Source organism: Heliangelus exortis, chromosome 27, assembly GCF_036169615.1.
Source record: "Heliangelus exortis chromosome 27, bHelExo1.hap1, whole genome shotgun sequence".
Classification (NCBI taxonomy): Eukaryota; Metazoa; Chordata; class Aves; order Apodiformes; family Trochilidae; genus Heliangelus; species Heliangelus exortis.
In genome coordinates, this window is record NC_092448.1 from 2,131,033 (window position 1) to 2,153,591 (window position 22,559).

At 51.3% G+C, this 22,559-nt stretch overlaps 2 protein-coding genes across 2 annotated transcripts; both read left to right on the plus strand.

Annotated features, from left to right (window-relative positions):
- The first annotated feature begins 195 nt into the window (after window positions 1–195).
- SLC39A1 (solute carrier family 39 member 1) lies at window positions 196–4,211 on the plus strand. Its single transcript, XM_071727044.1, has 4 exons — window positions 196–432; window positions 958–1,228; window positions 1,821–1,951; window positions 2,831–4,211. The coding sequence occupies exons 2-4, from the start codon at window positions 1,048–1,050 to the stop codon at window positions 3,488–3,490; spliced, it is 972 nt and encodes a 323-aa protein (XP_071583145.1). The 5' UTR covers window positions 196–432; window positions 958–1,047; the 3' UTR covers window positions 3,491–4,211.
- Window positions 4,212–5,566: 1,355 nt separating this feature from the next.
- SYT11 (synaptotagmin 11) lies at window positions 5,567–17,392 on the plus strand. The gene is made up of 4 exons (XM_071727071.1): window positions 5,567–5,730; window positions 9,202–10,028; window positions 13,235–13,361; window positions 16,735–17,392. The coding sequence occupies exons 1-4, from the start codon at window positions 5,697–5,699 to the stop codon at window positions 17,043–17,045; spliced, it is 1,299 nt and encodes a 432-aa protein (XP_071583172.1). The 5' UTR covers window positions 5,567–5,696; the 3' UTR covers window positions 17,046–17,392.
- The last annotated feature ends 5,167 nt before the right edge of the window (window positions 17,393–22,559 follow it).

Below are 22,559 nucleotides of genomic sequence, written 5' to 3' on the forward strand. Positions count from 1 at the left end.
ACCATAGGGGAACCGGCACCCCTCCCTTTCTCCCTCCCCCGGACGTGGAACCGGGACCGATGGAGAGTGAACTGGGACCCCGTCACACGGAACCGGGACAGAGAACTCCGCGACGGACCGGGGGGAACCGGAAACTCCGCGACGGGGCATCAGAACCCTAGGGCGGACCGAGGGCGAACCGGGACACGGAGACAGCGAACCTGAACCCCCGGGACGACAGAACCGGGAGCCCGGAAGGGGGAGTCTGAGCCCCCGGGACAGGGAACCGAACACGTATGCGCGCTCCCGGGGCAGCGGGACCGCGCCTGCTCAGCTCGTTTCCCATTGGCTGTCGTACCCGTCACTCAGCGGTGCCGCCCGGGTTCGCGCGTTCTGATTGGCTGCGGTCACGGGGACGGCACCGCCCTTTTGGACCGGCGCGGGGAGCGAGCGGTGAGTGCGGGGGGAGCGGGACGGGACCGGAACGGGAGCGGGAGAGGGGGGCGGCCCTTTAGCCTGGTCCCAGTTCCTGATCCCGGTCCCGGTCCCTGTCCTCGATCTGGGTCCCGCTCTTGGTCCTCGATCCCCGTTCTTGATCCTGGTCCCGATTCCGGTCGCCGGTCCTTGATAATGATGCCGCGGTCCCGTTCCTTGATCCTGATCCCCGGTTCCGTTTCCCTATCCCGGTCCCCAGTCCTTGATCCCGGTCGCGGTCCTCGGTCCTGGTTCGTGATCCCGATCCCTAGTCCCGGGCCTTGATCCCAGTTCCCGATTCCGGTCCTTGATCCTCACGCCGGTCCCGGTCCCGGTCCTCCCGCCCCGTCCCATTCCCGTAGCTCTGCTCCAGTCCCCAGGCCGCCCCGCCCCGAGGTCCCGGTGCCGGGGTTGGGGGGAGCTCAGTCCATCCCGGGCCAGTCCGAGGGTGAGTCACCGGGCCGAGGAGGCGGTACCGGCCGCTCTGACGGTTCCGTCCCGTAGCTCCAGTTGGTTCCGGGGATGCAAAAGGCGATCGAGGCCCCGGCGGGCCGGACCTTCCCCCGCGGCGGCGGGCGCTGAGCTCCGGGCAGGATGGCAGCCAGTACCGGGCTCGGTACCGGTACCGGGGAGCTGGCCTGGAGCCCCGGGGGGGCCTCACGCCCCCCGCCCGGACTGGAGGCCAAACTGGGTTCGCTGCTGCTGCTGCTACTGCTGCCCCTCGCCTGCGGCCTGGTCCCGGTCTGCTGGTTCCGACAGACCCCTGGAGCCACTGGTACCGGGGGGGGACGGGGGGTGCTGTGTGGGGTCCCGGGGGGTTCCGGGGTCTCGGAGATCCAGGGAGTCTGGGAGGGGCTTGGGGGGAGTCCTGAGGAGGATGGGAGGGGGAACCCGGGGCGTCTCAGGGACCCGGCGGAGGTTCGGGGCGTCCGGGGGAGTTTGGGGAGGGGGCGTCCTGGAGAGTCTGGGGGGGTGTCCAGGGGTCCCCTGGAGTTTGGGGAGGTCCGGGGGTGGTTTCAGGGACCCCGTGGGGTTCGGGGGGTCCCGAAGAGTCTGTGAGGGGAAGGGGGGGTCCTGGGGACCCCGGGAAGGGGGTGGTCCACGGGGTCCCCTGGAGTTTCGGGGGGCGTCCAGGGGGGTCTTGGAGGTTTAGGGGGGTCAGAAGGATCCCGAAGGCCGGGGGTGTCCCGGGGAGGGGGGTGTCTGAAGGCTGCGGGGTGTCCTGGGGAATCTGGGGGTCTCGGGGGTCACAGGGGGCTCGGGAGGGGGGTCCGAAATATCCTGGGGGTGGTCCCAAGGGAGTCCCCAGAGCTCCCCGGGGTGTGCGGGGCTGGGGTTGGGGTCTGACCTCCCCCTCCCCTCCCCAGAGCCCCGCAGCCCCGCACTTTCCCTCGTGAGCTGCTTCGCGGGTGGGGTCTTCCTGGGGACCTGCCTGCTGGAGCTGCTGCCCGACTATCGCGACAGCATGGCGGCGGCGCTGGAGGGGCTGCGGGTCACGGTGGGGACAGCCACCACCCCTCCACACCTTGGGGACAGTGTCATGGGGGGGTACCCCGCGGGCGGGGGGCAGGGGAGGAAGGTCCGGATGAGTGCGGGGGGGAGGGGGACGGGACAGTGGGGAGGGGACAGGAAGGGGACAGCTGGGGGAGAGTGGGGAGGGGTTGGCTGGGGTGGGGGGACAATGGGGAGGGGACAGTAGGGCGGGACAGAGAGGAGGGGACAGGCAGGGGACAGTGAGGAGGAGGAGGAGGAGAGAGGGTAGGGGACATCTGGGGGACAGTGGGGAGGGGCTGCCAGGGACGGGACGGTGGGGACGGGGACAGTCGGGATGGCGGCAGTGGGGAAGGGGACAGCAAGGAGGAAGCTGGCAGGGCCAGGCTGCTGACAGCGGAGCTGCTGGGAGGGGACAGAGGGGACAGCAGGCACGGGCCGGCCGGGAACCCTCGTGTCTCTCCGTGAGTCATGGAAAGCTCCGGGCCACGGTCCGAGTACAGGCGGGGAGGTACAGGCAGGGGGAACAGGTAGGGAGAACAGGCAGGGGGTGTAGGCAGGGGGGGTACAGGCAGGGGAGGAACAGGCAGGGGGAACAGGCAGGGGGAACAGGCAGGGGAGGAACAGGCAAGGGGAATACGGGGAGGGGGGGTACAGGCAGGGGGTGCAGACAGGGGGAACAGGCAGGGGAGGTACAGGCAGGGGGTGTAGGCAGGGGGAATACGGGCAGGGGGGGTACAGGCAGGGGGAACAGGCAAAGAGTAACAGGCAGGGGGTGTAGGTGGGGGGGGAACAGGTGGGGAATACAGGAACGGGGGGTACAGCCAGGGGGGATGCAAGCAGTGGGAAGAGGCAGCTCCTGACCCCCCTTTTCCCTCCCCCTCAGCTGCAGTTCCCGTTGCCCGAGTTCATCCTGGCCATGGGCTTCCTGCTGGTGCTGGTTCTGGAGCAGGTGACACTGGCCCAGCGGGACCCCCCGAGCCGGGGACAGGAGGAGGAGACCCGCTCCCTGCTGCCCCCCTTTAGTGCCACCACTACCGCCTCCATCCAGACCCCTCCCCTGTCCCCTCCGCTGTCCCCTCCGCTGTCCCCTCGCCGCGCCATCCGGGCCGGGCTGCTGGTGGTGGCCCTGGCGCTCCACGCGGTCCTGGAGGGGTTGGCGCTGGGGCTGGCGGAGGCGGAGGGGACAATCCTGCGGCTCTGCCTGGCCCTGCTGCTCCACAAAGGGGTGGTGGCCTTCAGCCTGGCCCTGAAGCTCCTGCGGGGTCGGCTCAGGCCACCCGCCGTGGTGGCATCTCTGCTCCTCTTCTCCATGATGTCCCCGTTAGGGGTGGGGTTGGGGACGGCGGTGGCGGCGGGGGCCGGGCCGAGGCAGAGGCTGTGCCGGGGGGTGCTGGAGGGGCTGGCGGTGGGGACCTTCCTCTACATCACTTTCTTGGAGATTTTACCCCAAGAACTGGGCGTCCCCAAGCATCGGGTCCCCAAGGTCATCCTGCTCCTGGCCGGCTTCGCCCTGGTCACCGCCATCCTCTTCATCAAGATCTAAAGACCCCTCCCCCCAAGTCCCTCCCCCTGCCTCAGTTTCCCCATCTGCCCGGCTTCGGCCTCAAGCTCCTCCAAGGCCACCTCAGGCCACCGGCCCTGGTGGCATCTCCTCCACGATGTCCCCTGTGGGGGTCAGGGTGGGGGACAGTGGTGGCAGCAGGGGCTGGCAGTGGGGATGCTTCTGATCACCCCTTTTTTTTAGAGATTTTACCCCAAGAACTGGGGGTCCCCAAGCATCGGGTCCCCAAAGTCACCCTGCTCCTGGCCGGCTTCGCCCTGGTCACCACCATCCTCTTCATCAAAATCTAAAGATCCCCAGTGCCCTCCCCAATTCCCCCCTCCCCCCCAATACCCCCCAGTGCCTCAGTTTCCCCACCTGCACAGCTTGAGCCTCAAGCTCCTCCAAGGCCACCTCTACTCCTCCTGGTGGCACCTCTACTTGTCACCACGATGTCCTTTTTTAGGGGTAGGACCCTCCCCCCAACACTCCCCCCCCTTCCATGCCAGTGCCAAAGTTCCCTCCCTGTGCCTCAGTTTCCCCAGGGAAAACGGTGCTGTCCCGCCGTGCGGGACCCTTAAATTTTGCGGGGGAGGGGGCAGTGTGGGGGTGTATCCCCCTCCCCCGCACCCACAAGTGCCTTTTAAGTGGGGGTGGGTGCCCCCCCGACCCCCTCTCCGATGGGGGGAGGTGTGTGATGGAGCAAATAAAAGCCCGGAGCTGGTTTGCTGCCTCTGCCTGGGGGGGCTGGGAGGGGGGCGGGAAAAACACCGGAGGAGGGGGGGAGGGTCCCGATGGGCTGGGGGCGGGTCCAGGCCCCCCCCAGTTTGAGGGGTGGGAGGAGGGGTCTGCACTGTTTGCTGTGTGTGTGTCCCCCCACTAATTATGTGCCCCCACCCATTAAGATGCCCCCTCCAATTTTACTGCCCTCCCCCAGTTCCCAGTCCCCTCCCCCCAATTTTTTGCCCCCCATTTCGATGACCCCCCCATTGAACTGCCTCACCCCCCAATTTTGTTGCCCCTCAAATTATTTTGCCCCCTCATTTCGATCCCCCCCCGAAGTGCCTCACCCCCCCCCCAATTTTTATGCCCCCCCATTTCGATGACCCCCTACCCCTTGAAATGCCTCACTCAATTTTGATGCCCCCCCAATTATTTTACCCCCCTATTTCGATGACCCCTCACCCACTGAACTGCCTCACCCCCCAACTTTGACGCCCCCCCTAGTATTTTACCCCAATTTCGATGACCCCCCCTCATTGACGTGCCTCACTCCCCTAATTTTGATGCCCCCCGAATTCTTTTGCCCCTCCCATTTCGGTGACCCCCCCCCATTGAACTGCCTCAACCCCCAATTTTGTTGCCCCCCGAATTATTTTACCCCCCCATTTCGATGACCCCCCACCCCTTGAAATGCCTCACCCAATGATGCCCCCCTAATTATTTTACCCCCCCAATTTCGGTGACCCCCCACCCACTGAACTGCCTCACCCCCCAATTTTGACGCCCCCCCAATTTTGTACCCCCCACCGAACTGCCTCACCCCCCAATTTTGTTGCCCCCCGAATTATTTTACCCCCCCATTTCGATGCCTCCCCCCCCCGAAGTGCCTCGCCCCCCTAATTTAGATGCCCCCCCTATTATTTTACCCCCCCATTTCGATGACCCCCCCACCCACTGAAGTGCCTCACCCCCTAATTTTGACGCCCCCCAATTGTTTTGCCCCTCCCGAAGTGCCTCACCCCCCAATTTCGATGCCCCCTGAATTATTTTGTCCCCCCCATTTCGATGCCCCCCCCCCCCCACTGAAGTGCCCCACCCCCCAGATTTTGGTACCCCCTCCCCCCGGTTGCGCTGCAGCCCCCCGGTACTGCCCCCCGCGGAGTCCCTGGATCCCGGTGCCGTCCCCTGAGGCGGGGTGCGGGGTCACCGGTCCCGCTGGCCCCCGCACTCCCCCCGCCCTCCTCCGCCCACTCCGGGGGGGTCGGCCGAGGCCCCGCACTTGCAGAGTCACCGCGGGGCGGGGCGGGGCCGCCCGACGGGCGTTGCGGGAGGGGCGGTTCGGGCCGCCGGGCGGGGCCTGCGCCGCATCGGGACCATTCGGCAGCTCCTGCATCCCGGGCTCCGAGCATCCTCTGGGCGGGGGCTGGGAACGCCGCGCCACCGCACCGGGCCCCGCATCTCGGCAGCCGCGGCCTAAAGCAAGGCCATGGCGGAGATCACCAGCGTCCAGCCCGGCTTCGGTGAGTGGGGCCGAACCGCTCCGAGAGCCCCTTCCTCCACCCCCGGCAGCTCCCAGGCCAGGCCCCGCACCGCGCCATCGGCCCCGCACGCCGCGCGGAGACGAACCGCGCCGGCCCCCGCCCTCTCCGCCCCCCGAGGTTCGGTCGGCACCCGAGACCCAGCGCTGGGGCCGTTCCAGACCCCGGCCCCGGAACCACCGCGGGAGAGGGCCCGGTCCCGACCGTCGGCGGGTGCGGGGCTCCCGGGGTCCGCGGTTTGCCCGAGGGCCCCCCCCGCATGACGTGATGTCTGTGCCGGCCCGCGCCGCGCCCGCCCTTTGTTCGCGCCTCCCCGGGGGCCGGGGCGGCACCGGTACCGGTACCGACGGCCCGGCGAGGCGGAGCCTGCCCAGGAGGAGCGGGAGGGGGGGGTGGGGGGGTGCGGGAGGCGGCGGGGAGCGGGGAGGGGCGGGGTGGGTGCGGGGCGGAGGGGAGCGTCTGGCCGGGCTCCGGGGGAGGAGAGGGGGGGGGGGCACGGGCGACCCGAACCCTCCGAGCGGCCCAGCGAAGTCTGGGGATGGTCCCGGGGCTACCGGGGGCTCCTCGGTGGCTACGGAGAAACTACAAAACGCTGCGACATCGGAGGAGGAGGAGGAGGAGGGGACCGGGTGGCTCCGCTCCATCCCGGCCCCGAGGCGGCACAGCTGGCCGAGCCACCGCGGAAACAATGCTCCCGAGTTGTTGATTTTGAAGATGGTTCGGGTTTTTTTTTTAATTTTGTTTTGGGGTTTTTTTGGGGTTTTTTTTTTGTAGCTCAGCCCGGTGATGAGGGCCGGTACCCAGCGCGGGGTTTCTCCAGTCCCGACGATTCCAAGTGCTGCCTCTTCCTGTCCTTTTTCTGACCTTCCCCCCAGACCATAAACCCCTGGAGATAAAGCAGAGTTCCAATATTTCCTTTTAAATATTTCCTTTTAAATAATAATTCTCCATCCTGTAGCTAACGTGCAGTAGATCTGCTCCCCTTCTGTGCTGCTCGGAATCCAGAGCCACATCCCGGGATAATCATGGAAAACTCTTTGCCACCATTAGGGTATAATTAGGAAATATTGGTTTAAAAAGGAAGTTTTCAACGAGTTTTCATGAAATGGAAATGAATTCCCTATCCCAAAAAGCTGGGTTTGTTTGGGTCGAAATCTTAGCATCGCAGCAGAACAAAGATCTCTAAAGTTTGAATTAAAAAAGCTCAGGTTTTTGGGTTTTTTTTTTTTTTGAGAGAAGAGAGGCTGCAGTGCCATTTCAAATGGACATCGTGCTTGGAAGTTGCAAAAGCTCCACTGGAACTGCTTTGGGGTTGGCTTCACATCCGTGTAGTTTTCAAAACTGTGAGGAATTCTTGAGCAAGGACTCAGGGGCACACAGAGAGTGATTATCCAAGTAGGAATTTTCAGCCAGGAGCAGGGAACCATTGCAGGGAACCATTCTCATGCCAGAGGAGGCACTGAATGAAAGGAGGCTCTAAATAAAAGGCCTGGGTTTCTCATGCCACGTCACAAAAGCACAAAAATTCTTTGCCTCACGTTATGGAAGCCAAATAGAAGGATTGGGAAAAAAAAATCTGATGGAAGGAAGGTGGCAAAGATTTACTGGGTGCTTTCGAGTGTGACTGGTGGCTCCTTCCAAAGTTTTCCCATGAGATCTGCAAGGAATTAAGGTACAAAAGCTCTGCAGACACCAGGGAATCAAACCACACACACCCAGGAGATGAGAAGAAGGAAGAATTCCAGCATTTGTCCTTTTTTGCATATCCACTGAAGCTTGTAATATCCATGGCTGAGTTGGTTCCCAATGAGGTGGTCAAGACTCCTTGCTTCATTTCAAAGAGATTAAATAACAAAACAAAGTTGGTTGTTTTTTGGTTTTTGGGGGTTTTTTTTTTTTTGTGTTTGGTTAATATTAGGAATTCTTGCTTCTCTCCAAGGCTGTGAGGTTTGAGGCAGATTTAGTGGTGAAGTTGGGCAAAGGGCTCCAGTTTGAAGGCTTCTGTCTGATCAGAAGTGATGGTGCAGTTTTTGCAAAAAGGAGATGGATTCTTTTGAAAAAGCAGACTTTTCCCTCAGCCTGGGAGACACTGGGGTTGTAGCCTGGGTTAACCTCAAGAAATAGTGATGGGGCAAGAGCAGAGAAAATACAAACTCAAGGTGCTCTCCATTGCTTCAAAGGGGAGGTTGGAAGACAATTTTCTCCTGTTTGTGGTACAGGATGAAGACAGGAAAATCAGACAAATTTCTAGTTTTTTACGAGCTGTTCCAGTGAGCCAGGATTGTCATGACAATGATTTTTGGGTTTCCCTTTTAGTCTGGCAGCTGGTACAGTTTGTAAAGAAAGAGATGTGGGGCTACAGGGTTTTTTTGTTGGTTTGTTGAAGAAAAGAATAATTGCTTTAATGGTGATTAAAGCAGCAACACAAAAAGAAATTATAAGAAAAGCCTGGCTCTCCCTTCCCTATAACCTCCCCCCAAGAAACTGAAGACAACAAAACAATTTCTCCCTTTTCCTTCCCTTTTAAGACTGAGCAAACCCCACTCTTTTGGTTTCTCCTCATCCCTCTGCTCTCCATTCTCCATCCCCTCCAATTTTTTAATCATCTTGGTGGCCCTTGGCTGTCTGAGGATGTCAATATAATGTTGTGTTCTGTGTTCAGTAACACCTCTCCAAAGCCAACCCTTGAAACCAGAAAATAATGAGTGTGTTTGTTAAAAATGAGCATCTCACCTCTTTATTCTGGCTTGTCAGTACTGAGGAACAGAGCTGATGTAAGATGTAGAGAATATCAAATAATCCCTAAATCCAAATGCAGGATTTTCTGGCTGTTGCTTTTGAACACTGGATTTCCACATGAAATTTTCTATATATCCCTTGGGCCTGTGCCTGGACAAAACATTCGTTTTGAGATCAAAGAGATTTTTAAAAACCATTTTTAATAAAGGAGAATGCCTGATCAAGTGTTATGGCCATATTTACTACTCCCATCCTGTTATTAAAACAGGATTGTGTCTCAACAGGGCATTAAAAAAACCCCAAAACCCCATAAAAACCAACCCAACCAGAATGCCTCCTGCCTGTGTTCCTGGGGAAGTGCTGGTGAGGCAGGAGCTTGATTTGCCAAGTTAAGGCAATAATTGAAATTTTTCCTGTGTGAAACATAGGCCAAGCATGCCTTAGGAGTGTAAAATGTGGGAAAAGAGAAATTCAATAATTTCATTGTCTGGGAAAACTTTGCTCCCTCAGTCGTTGGCTTAAGAGCGACGCGGAGGGGGTGGGCAGATCTCCATCCGTGTCTGCTCGGCCCTGGGAGGGCACGGCCAGCACCAAGGCACCATTTCCAAGACAGTGGTGTTGGATGGATCCCCATCCTGACGTCCTTGTCCCCGGGAGGCCACTGCCCCCCCCAGGACCCCCCCTCCTTCCTCACTGCTTTGTCCTTCTCCGCAGATGTCTCCCCGGTCGTCGCGGGTCTCATCGGTGCTACTGTCCTGGTGGTTTCTGTCTCAGTAACAGTTTTTGTGTGGACATGCTGTCACCAGCAAGCAGAAAAGAAGCACAAAACCCCACCCTATAAATTCATCCACATGTTGAAAGGCATCAGCATCTACCCGGAGACCTTGAGTAACAAGAAGAAAATCAACCGGATCCGGAGAGACAAGGCCGCCGGCGCTGCAAAGGAGACGGGGAGGGGAAACCTCTTGGTGGATGCTGCTGAATCTGGTTTATCCCACCCCGAAAAAGCTCCGGATGGGCCAAGTGCAGCCCCCCGTGTCGACCAGCTCCCGATCAAAATAGATTATGGAGATGAACTAAGTCCAGATCAAAGCCTCACTCCTGGAGGCAGTAAAACCTCCTCCCCGTCTTCTCCGGGGGACGACGTCATGTTGGGGGAACTGACTTTCTCCGTGGACTACAACTTCCCCAAAAAAGCCCTGGTGGTTACCATCCAGGAGGCTCACGGGCTGCCAGTGATGGATGAGCACACTCAGAGCTCTGACCCTTACATCAAGATGACAATTCTCCCAGACAAAAGGCACCGGGTGAAGACTCGAGTCCTCCGCAAGACGCTCGACCCCGTCTTCGACGAAACCTTCACCTTCTATGGGATTCCCTACAGCCAGCTCCAGGATTTGGTGCTTCACTTCCTTGTCCTGAGCTTCGATCGCTTTTCTCGGGATGATGTCATTGGAGAGGTCATGGTGCCCCTTGCAGGGGTGGATCCAAGCACTGGGAAGGTTCAGCTGAGCAGGGAGATCCTCAAAAGGAACATACAGGTGAGTGGTGCCCGTGGCCTCCTCGCGTCCTGTTTCATCCCAGCTCTTGGGATTTGGGAGCCTCTGTGGTCTTGAGAAGCAGGGATGCTGCCAATCCTTGGCCAGGAATCCCATTTTTCCCCAGGTACATTTTCCCCCCAGGGTTGTGTGGCTGTAGTGAGGTTGCTCCCATGGGATGGGATCATAGAATCCTAGAATCCTAGGGGTTGGAAGGGACCTCGAAAGATCATCCAGTCCAACCCCCCCTGCCAGAGCAGGGCCCCCTAGAGAACATCCCCTAGGAACGTGTCCAGGAGGGTTTTGAATGTCTCCAGTGAAGGAGACTCCACAACCCCCCTGGGCAGCCTGTTCCAGGGCTCTGTCACCCTTACAGTAAAAAAATTTTTTCTGATATTCAACTTGAACCTCCTATGCTCCAATTTACACCCATTACCCCTTGTCCTATCACTGGTCACCACTGAGAAAAGCCTAACTCCATCTCCCTGACACTCACCCCTTACATATTTGAAAACATTGATGAGGTCACCCCTCAGTCTCCTTTTCTCCAAACTAAAGAGCCCCAGCTCCCTCAGCCTTTCCTCATAAGGGAGATGTTCCACTCCCTTAATCATCTCAGTAGCTCTGCGCTGGACTCTTTCAAGCACTTCCCTGTCCTTCTTGAACTGAGGGGCCCAGAACTGGACACAATACTCCAGGTGTGGCCTCACCAATGCAGAATAGAGGGGGAGGAGAACCTCTCTTGACCTACTAACCACCCCCTTTCTAATGCACCCCAGGATGCCATTGGCCTTCTTGGCCACAAGGGCACATTGCTGGCTCATGGGCATCTTCTTCCTCACAGCATTTCTGCTGGATTCCTTCACCAGCCCAGTTGCCTCCTTTGGACCTGCTCCAGCACCTCAATCTCCTTCCTGAGCTGAGGGGCCCAGAACTGGACACAGGACTCAAGCTGTGGCCTCCCCAGGGCTGAGCACAGGGGCAGAATCCCTTCCCTGGACCTGCTGGCCACGCTGTTCCTGAGCCAGCCCAGGATGCCATTGGCCTTCTTGGCCACAAGGGCACATTGCTGGCTCATGGGCATCTTCTTGTCTACCAGGACCCCCAGGTCTCTTTCACCTACACTGCTCTCCAGCAGCTCAGCCCCCAACCTATCCTGGGATGAGACAGGGTCACTATTTAGGCATCGAAATGATGGATTTTATAACTGATAAAGAAAAGAGGCCAAGTCCCCATCTCCAGAGCTAAGGTGGTCACAGGGTCTTGATCTGAAAAGACAAAACTTGCTTGGAGAGAGGGGTCTGCCCTGCTCTGCCCACTTGGGACACTTGTCCTGAGCTGTCCCTCTGCACTGTGGGAGTTGTCAGGGATGTGGAGTTAAACCACCTTGGGTGAATCCCACCCTAGATGACTCTTTTTTTGTCTCCCTCGAAGGACAAAGTGTGTCTCAAGTGGTTCTGCCAAATGCAGACATTAAAATATAAGTGAAATAAATCCCCCTTGTGGTGCCCAGCACTGTGAACTGGAGAGATGAGCACTCCAGATTTTAAGGTTTACCTTGGGGAAGATGTCTTCTGCCTCCAAAAAATTCACTCTGGTAGGAGGATGAGGTGGTACTTTAGATTTTTATTGCCTTGCTTCGTTTATTTTTGCTCCTCATCCTCCAGGTTCCTTAGAAAAAAAAGGCATTTGGGTTCATTTACTGCCTTAACATATTGGAAATGGTTGCTGGGCTCTTTAAATCCTTCATCAGTCCTAGAGGGGCAGTAGTTACCTTGAGAAGTCTGTTTTTTTCTACTTTACAGGGCATTTAATTTATTTATTTTAAATTTTTCAAAAGTTACTTAAAGGAGAATTACTCAGTTACTCAAAATAATCCAAACAAAACCAGAGCTCTGGTCATGACTTTGTTTTTCTGGAGTTCCTTGGGTGTTTTACATCCGAAACCAAATGGCCAACACCAAATAATATGGCCAAAAATTATAATAAAAATAAAATTGGCCAAAAAAACCAAACCCAAAACCAAATAATATTCTCTTCAGTGCATTGACTGCATCTCTCAGAAGTAACAGATTAAAACTGGAGGAAAAAGGTCACACTAAATAAAAATAGATTTCATCAAGGATGCAAATTATTTAGCATTTATTAGTAATCCAAAAATAGATTTACCTTGGTGTCAGGTGTGTATTGTTGAAAATCCACCATGGCAAAACAGCCATTACTGAGCAAAGTGAAGTTTCCAAACCTGGAATACAGAATTTTTTTGAAAACCTGGGAAATTCTTGCACTGAGCCAGTCCAGCCAAGGTGCTCATCCCATCCTCATGAGCATCCCTAATAATTCCTAACAGAGGAATTACTTGGATGGAACTGCTTTATATTCCAGCAAAAAGAACCCCAAAACTCAAACAACCCCCCTGCTCCCCTCCAGCTCTTGTGTCCTGGTGTATCCAGGCAATCAGGAATTTATTATATTTTCTTTTTTCCCTAAATTTTGCATGAGCAGCCACAGCCCCTGTTCCTTGTGTTTGTCTGAAACGCAGGGGAAGTGCTGAAAGAAACAAAGAAAAAATCCCTCAAATGATCACAAACATTTTCTGGGATGGATTTTGCCTGCCCAATTTTTTTTCCCCGTTAGCTGAAAGACCAGCTCTGCCTCTTGGCTGAGTTTTTATCAGGCTGTTGGCTGTTTAATGGGTTTGAAGGGAGAAAAATCCCTTCATCTGGGAACCCCCAGGGTCACCAGGGGAGTTCATGCCCACGGTTAATGAGAGCAAATGAACTTCATCTAAATTAGTGCCAATCAGTGCCAGTTCATGAATGCTACCTGCAAACCAGGGCTAAGATCTGGGTCCATCTTTTTTTATTTTTTTCCTCTCCATCCCGTGGCCTTGGCAGCCTCCATGGGGAAGCTCCAGGTGATGGGGAAGCTCCAGGTCCTTGGGCATCCAAGCTCCACCAAATCCCATGAAACTTCAGCTCTTAAAACCCAGAGCTCAAAAGCTGCAGAGGATCCAAGGGAAGAGGCTTTAGAGATGCTGACATAATGATGATTTATTTCCCTCTTATTTTTCTTCCCTTCTTCTTCTCCTCCTTTTTGCCAACTTTTGAGGCATTTAGAGCAAGGAAAGGAAATTCTGGTGCCCTCCACCCTTTGCCCACAAGACTCCCTTGTCCTAATAAGTTCCCTCTGGTTTTTTTTTTTCACAGAAATGTGTCAGCAGAGGGGAGCTGCAGGTCTCCTTGTCATACCAGCCCGTGGCCCAGAGAATGACTGTGGTGGTGCTGAAAGCCAGACACTTGCCAAAGATGGACATCACTGGCCTCTCAGGTAGAAGCTATTTTCTCCAGCTCTGATTTTTCCCTGTCCTCTCCAAGGATTTCCTTTCTCTCCACACTTTTCCTCCAACTCTTAACTCCCAGCAGATGGTTGTACCAAGCCCTTCCTGCTGGGAGACTTCCAGCTTTCTGCCATCACCTGCTTTAGGAAAACAGAATTTTCCCAATTCAGCAGCAATTCCCTGGTGCTTTTTAGGGGGTTTTGGGGTCTCTCTGCTGCTGTCACTCAGGACTTTTTCCTGCTTGGCTCAACCCCTGTCCCTAGGAGAGGAGGTTTGAAGAGAGCAAGTGGAAAAAAAGAGGAGGAAGAGGCTCAGAATAGTGAGGAGTAAATCCATATGACATTGGAAATAATGGGATTTTTTTTGGTTTTGTTTTTTTTTGTTTGTTTGTTTGTTTGTTGGTTTGGTTTGGTTTTTTTTTCTGGTTTGGTTGTTCTGCTGTTTGCAGAGAAGAGCAGGAGCTTTTGGCTTTCCTATTCTCAGGCTCCTCCATCCCCTCAGCAAAGTTTCTTTCAAGATTGGGGAAAAATGGTTGAAATCAACCTCAGGTTCAGCAGCTGAGAGTGAATTTACTCCTATTTTTGCAGCTTTCTCCTGGATACGTCAGAAGGAATATGGACTAGGCTTAACTTTCTGTTGTCAGTTTTAAATTTTACTCTTTCTTAAGGAAAAAAAAAAAAAAAAGAGCTTTCCATGTGTGGGCTGCAATCCTAGGACAAAATTTTCAGTAATTCTTTAGCTAATCTTGCAGAGTTAACAGAGTTTCTTGGTATGATTTTTGTTATGCATTAGATCATCATTTCAGTTGAGTTAAAAAAAGTGAAAATGAGCCAATGTCAGCTGGGCAAGTGATTTCCAGCTTCAAAACCTGTGCTCTGTGAATAAAAAAAAGCACCATGGGCCTTCTGCCTTAATTTTAATCCTGAGCAAGCATCTGCATCAAGAAGAAGGTGGCAGATAAAACAACAAAGTGAGGATGGTGGAAGAAATGAAGGCCTTGATTTCAATTTTTTTCTTTTCTCACTCCCTTCCCCAAGACATTTTGTTGGGCTTGGAAAGAGGGTCAAAATATTTCTTGTGAGAGGGGACAGGGAGAATTGTAAATTCTGTCACACCAAAAAGCCTTCATTTTAACCCTGAGCATCTGCATCAAGAAGGAGGTGGCAGATAACAAAGTGAAACTGGTGGAAAAATGAAAGCTTTGTTTTCAACTTTCTTCACTCCCTTCCCCAAGACTCGTTGTCCCACTGCAAATTACTAAAACCTTGTTGGGCTTGGAAAGAGGGTCAAAATATTTCTTGTTAGAGAGGACAGGGAAAAATTGCAAATTCTGCCTTAATCTTGAGCATCTGCAACAAGAAGAAGATGGCAGAAAAAACAACAAAGTGAAACTGGTGGAAAAATGCAAGCTTTGTTTTCAATTTTCTTCTTTTTTAACTCCCTTCCCTGAGACTTTTGCAAATTATTAAAACTTTGTTGGGCTTGGAAAGAGGGTCAAAATATTTCTTGTTAGAGGGGATGGGGAGAATTGCAAATTCTGCCATAATTTTAATCCTGAGCATCTGCATCAAGAAGGAGGTGGCAGATAACAAAGTGAGGATGGTGGAAAAAATCAAAGCTTTGTTTTCAGCTTCTTTTCTCACTCCCCTCCCCAAGAGACTTTGTTGGGCTTGGAAGGAGGGTCAAAATATTTCTTGTTAGAGGGGACAGGGAAAATTGCAAATTCTGCCTTAATCTTGAGGATCTGCAACAAGAAGAAGATGGCAGAAAAAACAACAAAGTGAAACTGGTGGAAAAATGAAAGCTTTGTTTTCAATTTTCTTCTTTTTTAACTCCCTTCCCTGAGACCTCTGCAAATTATTAAAACTTTGTTGGGCTTGGAAAGAGGGTCAAAATATTTCTTGTTAGAGGGGATGGGGAGAATTGCAAATTCTGCCATAATTTTAATCCTGAGCATCTGCATCAAGAAGAAGGTGGCAGATAACAAAGTGAAACTGGTGGAAAAATAAAAGCTTTGTTTTCAACTTCTTTTTCCACTCCCTTCCCCGAGACACTTTGTTGGGCTTGGAAAGAGGGTCAAAATATTTCTTCTTATATGGGACAGGGAAAATTGCAAATTCTGCCTTAATCTTGAGCATCTGCATCAAGAAGAAGGTGGTAGATAAAACAAGTGGGGATGGTGGAAAAAATGAAGGCTTTGTTTTCAATTTTCTTCTTTTTTCACTCCCTTCCCTGAGACCTCTGCAAATTATTAAAACTTTGTTGGGCTTGGAAAGAGGGTCAAAATATTTCTTGTTAGAGGGAACAGGGGGAGAATTACAAATTCTGCCTTAATCCTGAGCATCTGCATCAAGAAGAAGGTGGAAGATAACAAAGTGAGGATGGTGGAAAAAATCAAAGCTTTGTTTTCAGCTTCTTTTTTCACTCCCTTCCCCAAGAGACTTTGTTGGGCGTGGAAGGAGGGTCAAAATATTTCTTGCTAGAGGGGACAGCAAGAAATGAAAGCTCTGTCACACCAAAAAGCCTTAATTTTAACCCTGAGCATCTGCATCAAGAAGGAGGTGGCAGATAACAAAGTGAAACTGGTGGAAAAATGAAAGCTTTGTTTTCAACTTTCTTCACTCCCTTCCCCAAGACTCGTTGTCCCACTGCAAATTACTAAAACTTTGTTGGGCTTGGAAAGAGGGTCAGAATATTTCTTGTTAGAGGGGACAGGGAAAAATTGCAAATTCTGCCTTAATCTTGAGCATCTGCAACAAGAAGAAGATGGCAGAAAAAACAACAAAGTGAAACTGGTGGAAAAATGAAAGCTTTGTTTTCAACTTCTTTGTCCACTCCCTTCCCCGAGACACTTTGTTGGGCTTGGAAAGAGGGTCAAAATATTTCTTCTTATAGGGGACAGGGAAAATTGCAAATTCTGCCACCTTCAAGAAGAAGGTGGTAGATAAAACAAGTGGGGATGGTGGAAAAAATGAAGGCTTTGTTTTCAATTTTCTTCTTTTTTCACTCCCTTCCCTGAGACCTCTGCAAATTATTAAAACTTTGTTGGGCTTGGAAAGAGGGTCAAAATATTTCTTGTTAGAGGGGACAGGGAGAACTGAAAGTTCAGTCACACCAAAAATCTTCCTGGCTGGGATTCCTGGGATCACTGAGCTCATTCCCTTGTCCTTCCCCCCCAGGCTCCGTGCATCGTGGGGTCTCCCCCGCAGCCGAAGGTTGCGAGAAGCCCCCAGCGCTTCCCCCCATCCCTGGGGAGCTGGAAGGGGCATCCTGGCTTCCCACCTTTTTTTTTTTTGCCCCCTCTCTCCCTGCCTCCAGAAGGTATCCCCGGGGCTGTGTTATTGGTTCTTTTCTCCCTTCCCCTGGCAGATCCCTATGTGAAGGTCAACGTTTACTACGGGCGGAAGCGGATCGCCAAGAAGAAGACCCACGTGAAGAAGTGCACTTTGAACCCCGTCTTCAACGAGTCCTTCATTTATGACATCCCCGGGGACCTCCTGCCTGACATCAGCATCGAGTTCCTCGTCATCGATTTCGACCGCACCACCAAAAACGAGGTGGTGGGGAGGCTGATCCTGGGAGCCCACAGCGTCACCGCCGCCGGCGTGGACCACTGGAGGGAGGTTTGTGAGAGCCCCAGGAAAGCAGTGGCCAAGTGGCACAGCTTGAGTGAATATTAAAGAGAGAGGTAGGGGCAGGTTGAGCCCAGATTCACACCTGGGTTTAGCTGGAGAACTCCACTTTTGGGAAAGAAGCAGCAGCTGACGGGTTCTTTAGCGATGGGGTTTTGGTTTGTTTGGTTTTTTTTTTTTTTTTTTTGCAGGGCACTCAGAAAAAAAAAAAATTCTTCGGAGCATTAAGTGGGGGAAAAGTAAAAATAAAATAAAAAAAAAGGAAAAAAAAAAAAGATACCACGGATATATATAAACAGTGTAATCACGCTATTGCATGCCTAATACAAACTGGAATTAGTATAACTGCCAGTATCAAGCTGCAGATTTTAATACAATTATCTGTCACTATGGAAGTTGTGTTTGTGCTGAACTGTCTTTGCTGGTATTCACCACAATTGGCCTGTCTTTATTAGGCTTCTCCCAAAGTTTCTGAATTCTGCTGTTTAACCTCTAGTTTCTTGTTAGTTTGCCTGCCCATTGGTTCTTGCAGTTCTGTTCTTTGCTGGTTTGGGAGTACCAAGTGCATTTCCATAGCAAGGGTGGTTTAGAAGTCTGCACTAGCACAAAAAAATTAAAAAAAAGACAGGGGAAAATGGCATGTTCCTTCAGAGAAGAAAGAATTCTGTTGCCAGGTACTGAAACACATTGCACTGGAGCTCTAAGGTCACAGCACTAAAGGGTCACATCTGAAATCCAAACCCCAACAAACCCATCCCTTTGCTTTTTGCCACGTGGAGCTCAGCACAGGCAGCCAGGATCAGGGAAAGTCCACTCTGGTTCCTTTTCTTTAACTCTGTCTGTGCACGAAGGACCCAAGAAAAACCCCACTGATTGCTAAGGAAGCTCTTGCTGCTTCCTAGAAACATGAAATGGGGAATTTAAGGATTGATAAGTTCTGGTATAATCATGGTGGAACAGCTCTGGGACAGGGAGGTGTCCTGGGGGAAGAGGTTTTAAGTCAGAAAATAACAAAGCTTCCCTTCATTCATCCTTGAGTAAATTTACATTATCGTGACCATACATTGCCATGATCTGTAAATTTACATTTACATGAGCTTGGAGTTACCTAAGAGCCAGCTCTCCAAAAAAAAAAAAAAAAAAAAAAAAGAGCAAACAGAGGGCAAAATGCAAAATGTCACTGCACCACGTGCCAGGCTCTTTCAGAAGTTTTTTTTTTTTCAGAGTCTTGAGGCAGTTTGAGTTAATCCTTAAATTGTGAATGACTTCTGAGACTTCACCATCACCTCTGGAGTCTCAAAATGTGACCTGTAGCACTTCAGGCTATTTAACCCTGAACTGTCAGTAGTTTTGGACAGAAGTTCACAGAAGTTCCACAGCTCCAAGTTGGGAAGTAGCTGGATTTGCTCTCGTGGCACACACCAGGGTTTTGTACAAGGCAGCAGCATCCTGGGAGGTAACTTGATTTTGCCTTCTGATTACATGGGAAGCTGTAGGGATGAGAATTGGCAGCAAGTAATTGGTCACAAACATTGCTGGTAAACTGAGCAGAAAGAGTTAAAGCAGGCTGTAGAAATTCAGATTGTTTCTGGACTCTCCAATGAAGCTGGGAAGCAGAGCTGAGCTTGCACTTGACTTCAAGAAAAGTTCAGTTGCTTCTGGGCAGTCTGCTCTGTGCCCTGTGGAATGTAAATAATGTATAATCACAAGAAATCATTAAAAAAAAAATTAATTAAGATGATCTAACTAGTTACAGGACTCGACTACTGAATTTTAGAGCCCTGTTGGAATACTGATCCTTTTCACCTCCATAGCAATGGAAGGAGAATAATCAAGCAAGTGGGTTCCCTCTCCAGCCCCCTGGAAGCTGCTGGGAGGGCTCTTTGTACTTCATTAGTTGGCAACACTTTGGCATCTCTTCTTCAAGAAATTCTTTCTGGAAGGCTGAATTTTCTTCCCCAGAGCTGATTCCTCACTCAACTTCCTTCCAGGCAGTGTCATTTTAGCATCACAAGTGGCGTTGGAGCTGAAAGGCTTCAGTCCCACTTGGTCCATCCTGATCCCAGGATTTCTGCCCCGAGGTCAGGGGGGATTTTTATCTTTGTCTTAAATGCTTTCTGGCTCCTGCTCTAGGGGTGGCCCCAGCCACGAGGCAGAGAACTTGAGTTCTCCCTTGGAAATTGGTTCAAGCTCCATTTCACTCCTAGTTTTTTGCACTCAGCAATTGTGTTGCTGAATTTTAGCAACTCTCCCAACTTTTCCTTGGAACATCCTTCTCCAAACAGCTGGCTGGGACAACACTAACAATAAAAATTCCCTTTTTTTTTTTCTCCTTTTTTTTTTTTTTTTTCTCCCCTTCGGTGTAAAAAGCATGCTTCAGCCTAGATGATCTCCTCCTCAAAATTCCTTTAGTTGACAAAGGAAAGATGAACTTCTTGTCAAGGAAACACGCTCAGGGTAAATAGACTTAGGCTATCAGGCAGGTAGGAGTAGCTCCAACACTTCTGGAATAATAGGAAACTGAAGATGTGCAGATATATATATTTTTTAAAACGTAAAATAGACAGTAAGTGACAGCTGACTCACTGTAAAATCTCCCAGGTGTGGTTTATTCTTTACCTTGTGTCTTTGATTGTAAAATTAACTTGGAGTTACAACTTTGTGTGAAAAAAAAAAAAAAAGAAAAAAAAAAAAAGGCAAAAAAAAACCCCCCTAACTCAACGTGTGAAACTGCATAATGCTACAAGCTAACCTACATTATGTAATGCTACCTTGGATGTTGGATTTGTTAATGCACATTGAGCGTGCAAATAAAAATTAAATCACTTTAGCTGCTGCCTGGGCTGTGTTTGACCACAGACAACATGTGCCTGACTCAATACTTCAAGGATTGGGTTCTAAAAACCTGCATTTTCTGCTGGGATGACTCAGAGGGAGAAGAAATCTCAAAGAATTGAAGGAACATAACTGAAACCTGGCAAATTAAACATAAAGCTTAACTTTGGCACATGCAAAACCTCTCCATAATCTACACAGTTTGGTACCATTTAGTAATCAATTAATTATCATTTGTTAACATTTTTTCATGTTGGTTCATCAACTGGTTCTATTTTGGTATAATTTTGTCATGTTATTCATGTTAAATTATCAATTCATGTTAAATTATCATATTATTAGTTATCAGTTGGTTATAATTTGGTAGAATTTTGTCATATTATTAGTTAGCAAGTAGTTATTCATGACAGTTTTTTCATATTAGTTACCAATTAGTGACCATTTGGCACAGTTTTATCATGTTATTAGTTATCAATTAGCTATAATTTGCTATAATTTGCTCACATTCTTAGTGATCATGTAGTGACCAACAATGATTGCTCATTGGCTGAGAGGGAAAAGAAATCTCAGAGAATTGAAGGAACATAACTGAAACCTGGCAAATTAAACATGATGCTTAACTTTGGCACATGCAAAACCTCTCCATAATCTACACAGTTTGGTATCATTTAGTAATCAATTAATTATGATTTATCATTTTTTCATATTATTAGTTATCAGTTGGTTATAATTTGGTAGAATTTTGTCATGGTATTAGTTAGCAAGTAGTTATTCATGACAGTTTTTTCATATTAGTTACCAATTAGTGACCATTTGGCACAGTTTTATCATGTTATTAGTTATCAATTAGCTATAATTTGCTATAATTTGCTCACATTCTTAGTGATCATTTAGTGACCAATGATGATTGCTCATTAGCTGAGCTGAGTGACCCCGGGGACACCGGGTGGGCAGCAGCTGGGGCTCTGCCCTTTGTCATTTCCAGGCATTCCTGGATTCCCAGCCCAAAGGGAATTCTCTGGGAATTCTCTGGCCCTGCAGTGCTCTGCCTCCTTTTCCTGCAGCTCCAACCTTGCGGGCACCAAGCTCTTTGGAAACCAGGGGAGAGCTGGGAGCTGTTTCCCAGCAACACCGACTGCAGCAGCACTCCAGTGCCCTCCTTTTCCACTCGTTTTTGGCAGCTTCCCACGCAGCACAGGACCCATCCCCGCGGCTCCTTTGGGGGTCTCAGGCCTTCAAATGAGCTCCAGGTCTCCTCTGCAAAGGACTAAACAGTTTCCAGCTCTCATTTTACCATTTTACCAGGACAAGGCTCCCTCCCTGAGCAGAGGGGGCTCTCTGGAGGGTCCCCATGTCCCATCTCTTCCACCACAGGGAGCATTAAATCTCCAACTTGACTCTGGGAAAAAGAGAAAAAACTTGAGAAGGCTCCAGGGAGACCCCTGGCAGCTTTCCAGTCCCTGAATGGGGCCCACGAGAAAACTGGGGAGGGACCTTTTGTAAGTGATGGAACAAGGGGGGATGGCTTTAAACTGGAAGAGGGGAGGTGGGAGGGAGAAATTCTTTGGGGTGAGGGTGCTGAGCCCCAGGTCACCCCCAGAAGCTGTGGCTGCCCCATCCCTGGGAATGTTGGAGCTTGGATGGGGCTTGGAGCCCTCTGGGCTGGGGGAGGGGTCCCTGCCCATGGCAGGGGGGGCACTGGGGGAGTTTTCTGGTTCCTTCCAACCCAACCCATTCCATGATTCTCTGGTTCTGGATCTCACCCCGAGTTCTCATTATTTGTATCATATATTCTCATTAGAGAGTGGCTTGAAATTAGAAAAGGGGAAATGGAGGTTGGACATTGGGAAGAAATTCTTTAATTTGAGGGTGCTGAGCCCCAGGTCACCCCCAGAAGCTGTGGCTGCCCCATCCCTGGGAATGTTGGAGCTTGGATGGGGCTTGGAGCCCCCTGGGCTGGGGGAGGGGTCCCTGCTCATTCAGGGGGGGCACTGGGGGAGCTTTGAGATCCCTCCAACCCAACCCATTCCATGATTTCATGAAAGAATCAACCTGGAACTGATGGTGTTCCTGTCACCAGGTTGAGCAGTGACATTCTTGTCTATTTTAGGAATTCTGAGGAAGGAGTGAAGCACTCCAGACTCCTACTCTGGTGATTCAGTTCCAGCTCACAGCTCCTCAGCAGCAGGCAGGCAAAGTGTTGAACAAAGAAACCCATCAGAAGCCACGGAGATGATGCAGTTGTCAGAAAATCCCCCTTCATCCTTCCATGCCTGGCTTTCCACAATTCACCTTTCACAAATGTCCCATTTTTCAGGTTCTTACACCACCCCCCAGACAGCAACAACAGAATTGGCGTGAGAAAAATAAATAAAGAAAAAAAAAACCAAAAAAACCCCAAACACAACGGATTTGAGAGAGCAGGAAAAGAGGATTTGGGTTTTGTGGAGAGCACAGGAGCTCAGCTCCAAGTCTCTCCCCACCTTGGCTCCAGGTGGCACTGAACAACCAGGAGGGTGTGGGGCTGGGTCTCTCCTCCGGTGACATCAGAGAAATTCCAGGGTCTCCGAGGCTCAGAAATCTTCTCCAAAAAGGAGCTGAAGCACTTGGGAAGCCACGGAGCCCCCGCAGCCCAGGCCAGGAGCTCCTCTGGATGTCTGGGAGTGCTGGCACTGAGCTCCTGCTCTCAGTTCTGTGCTAAAAATGTCCAAGATTCTCGGGGAGATG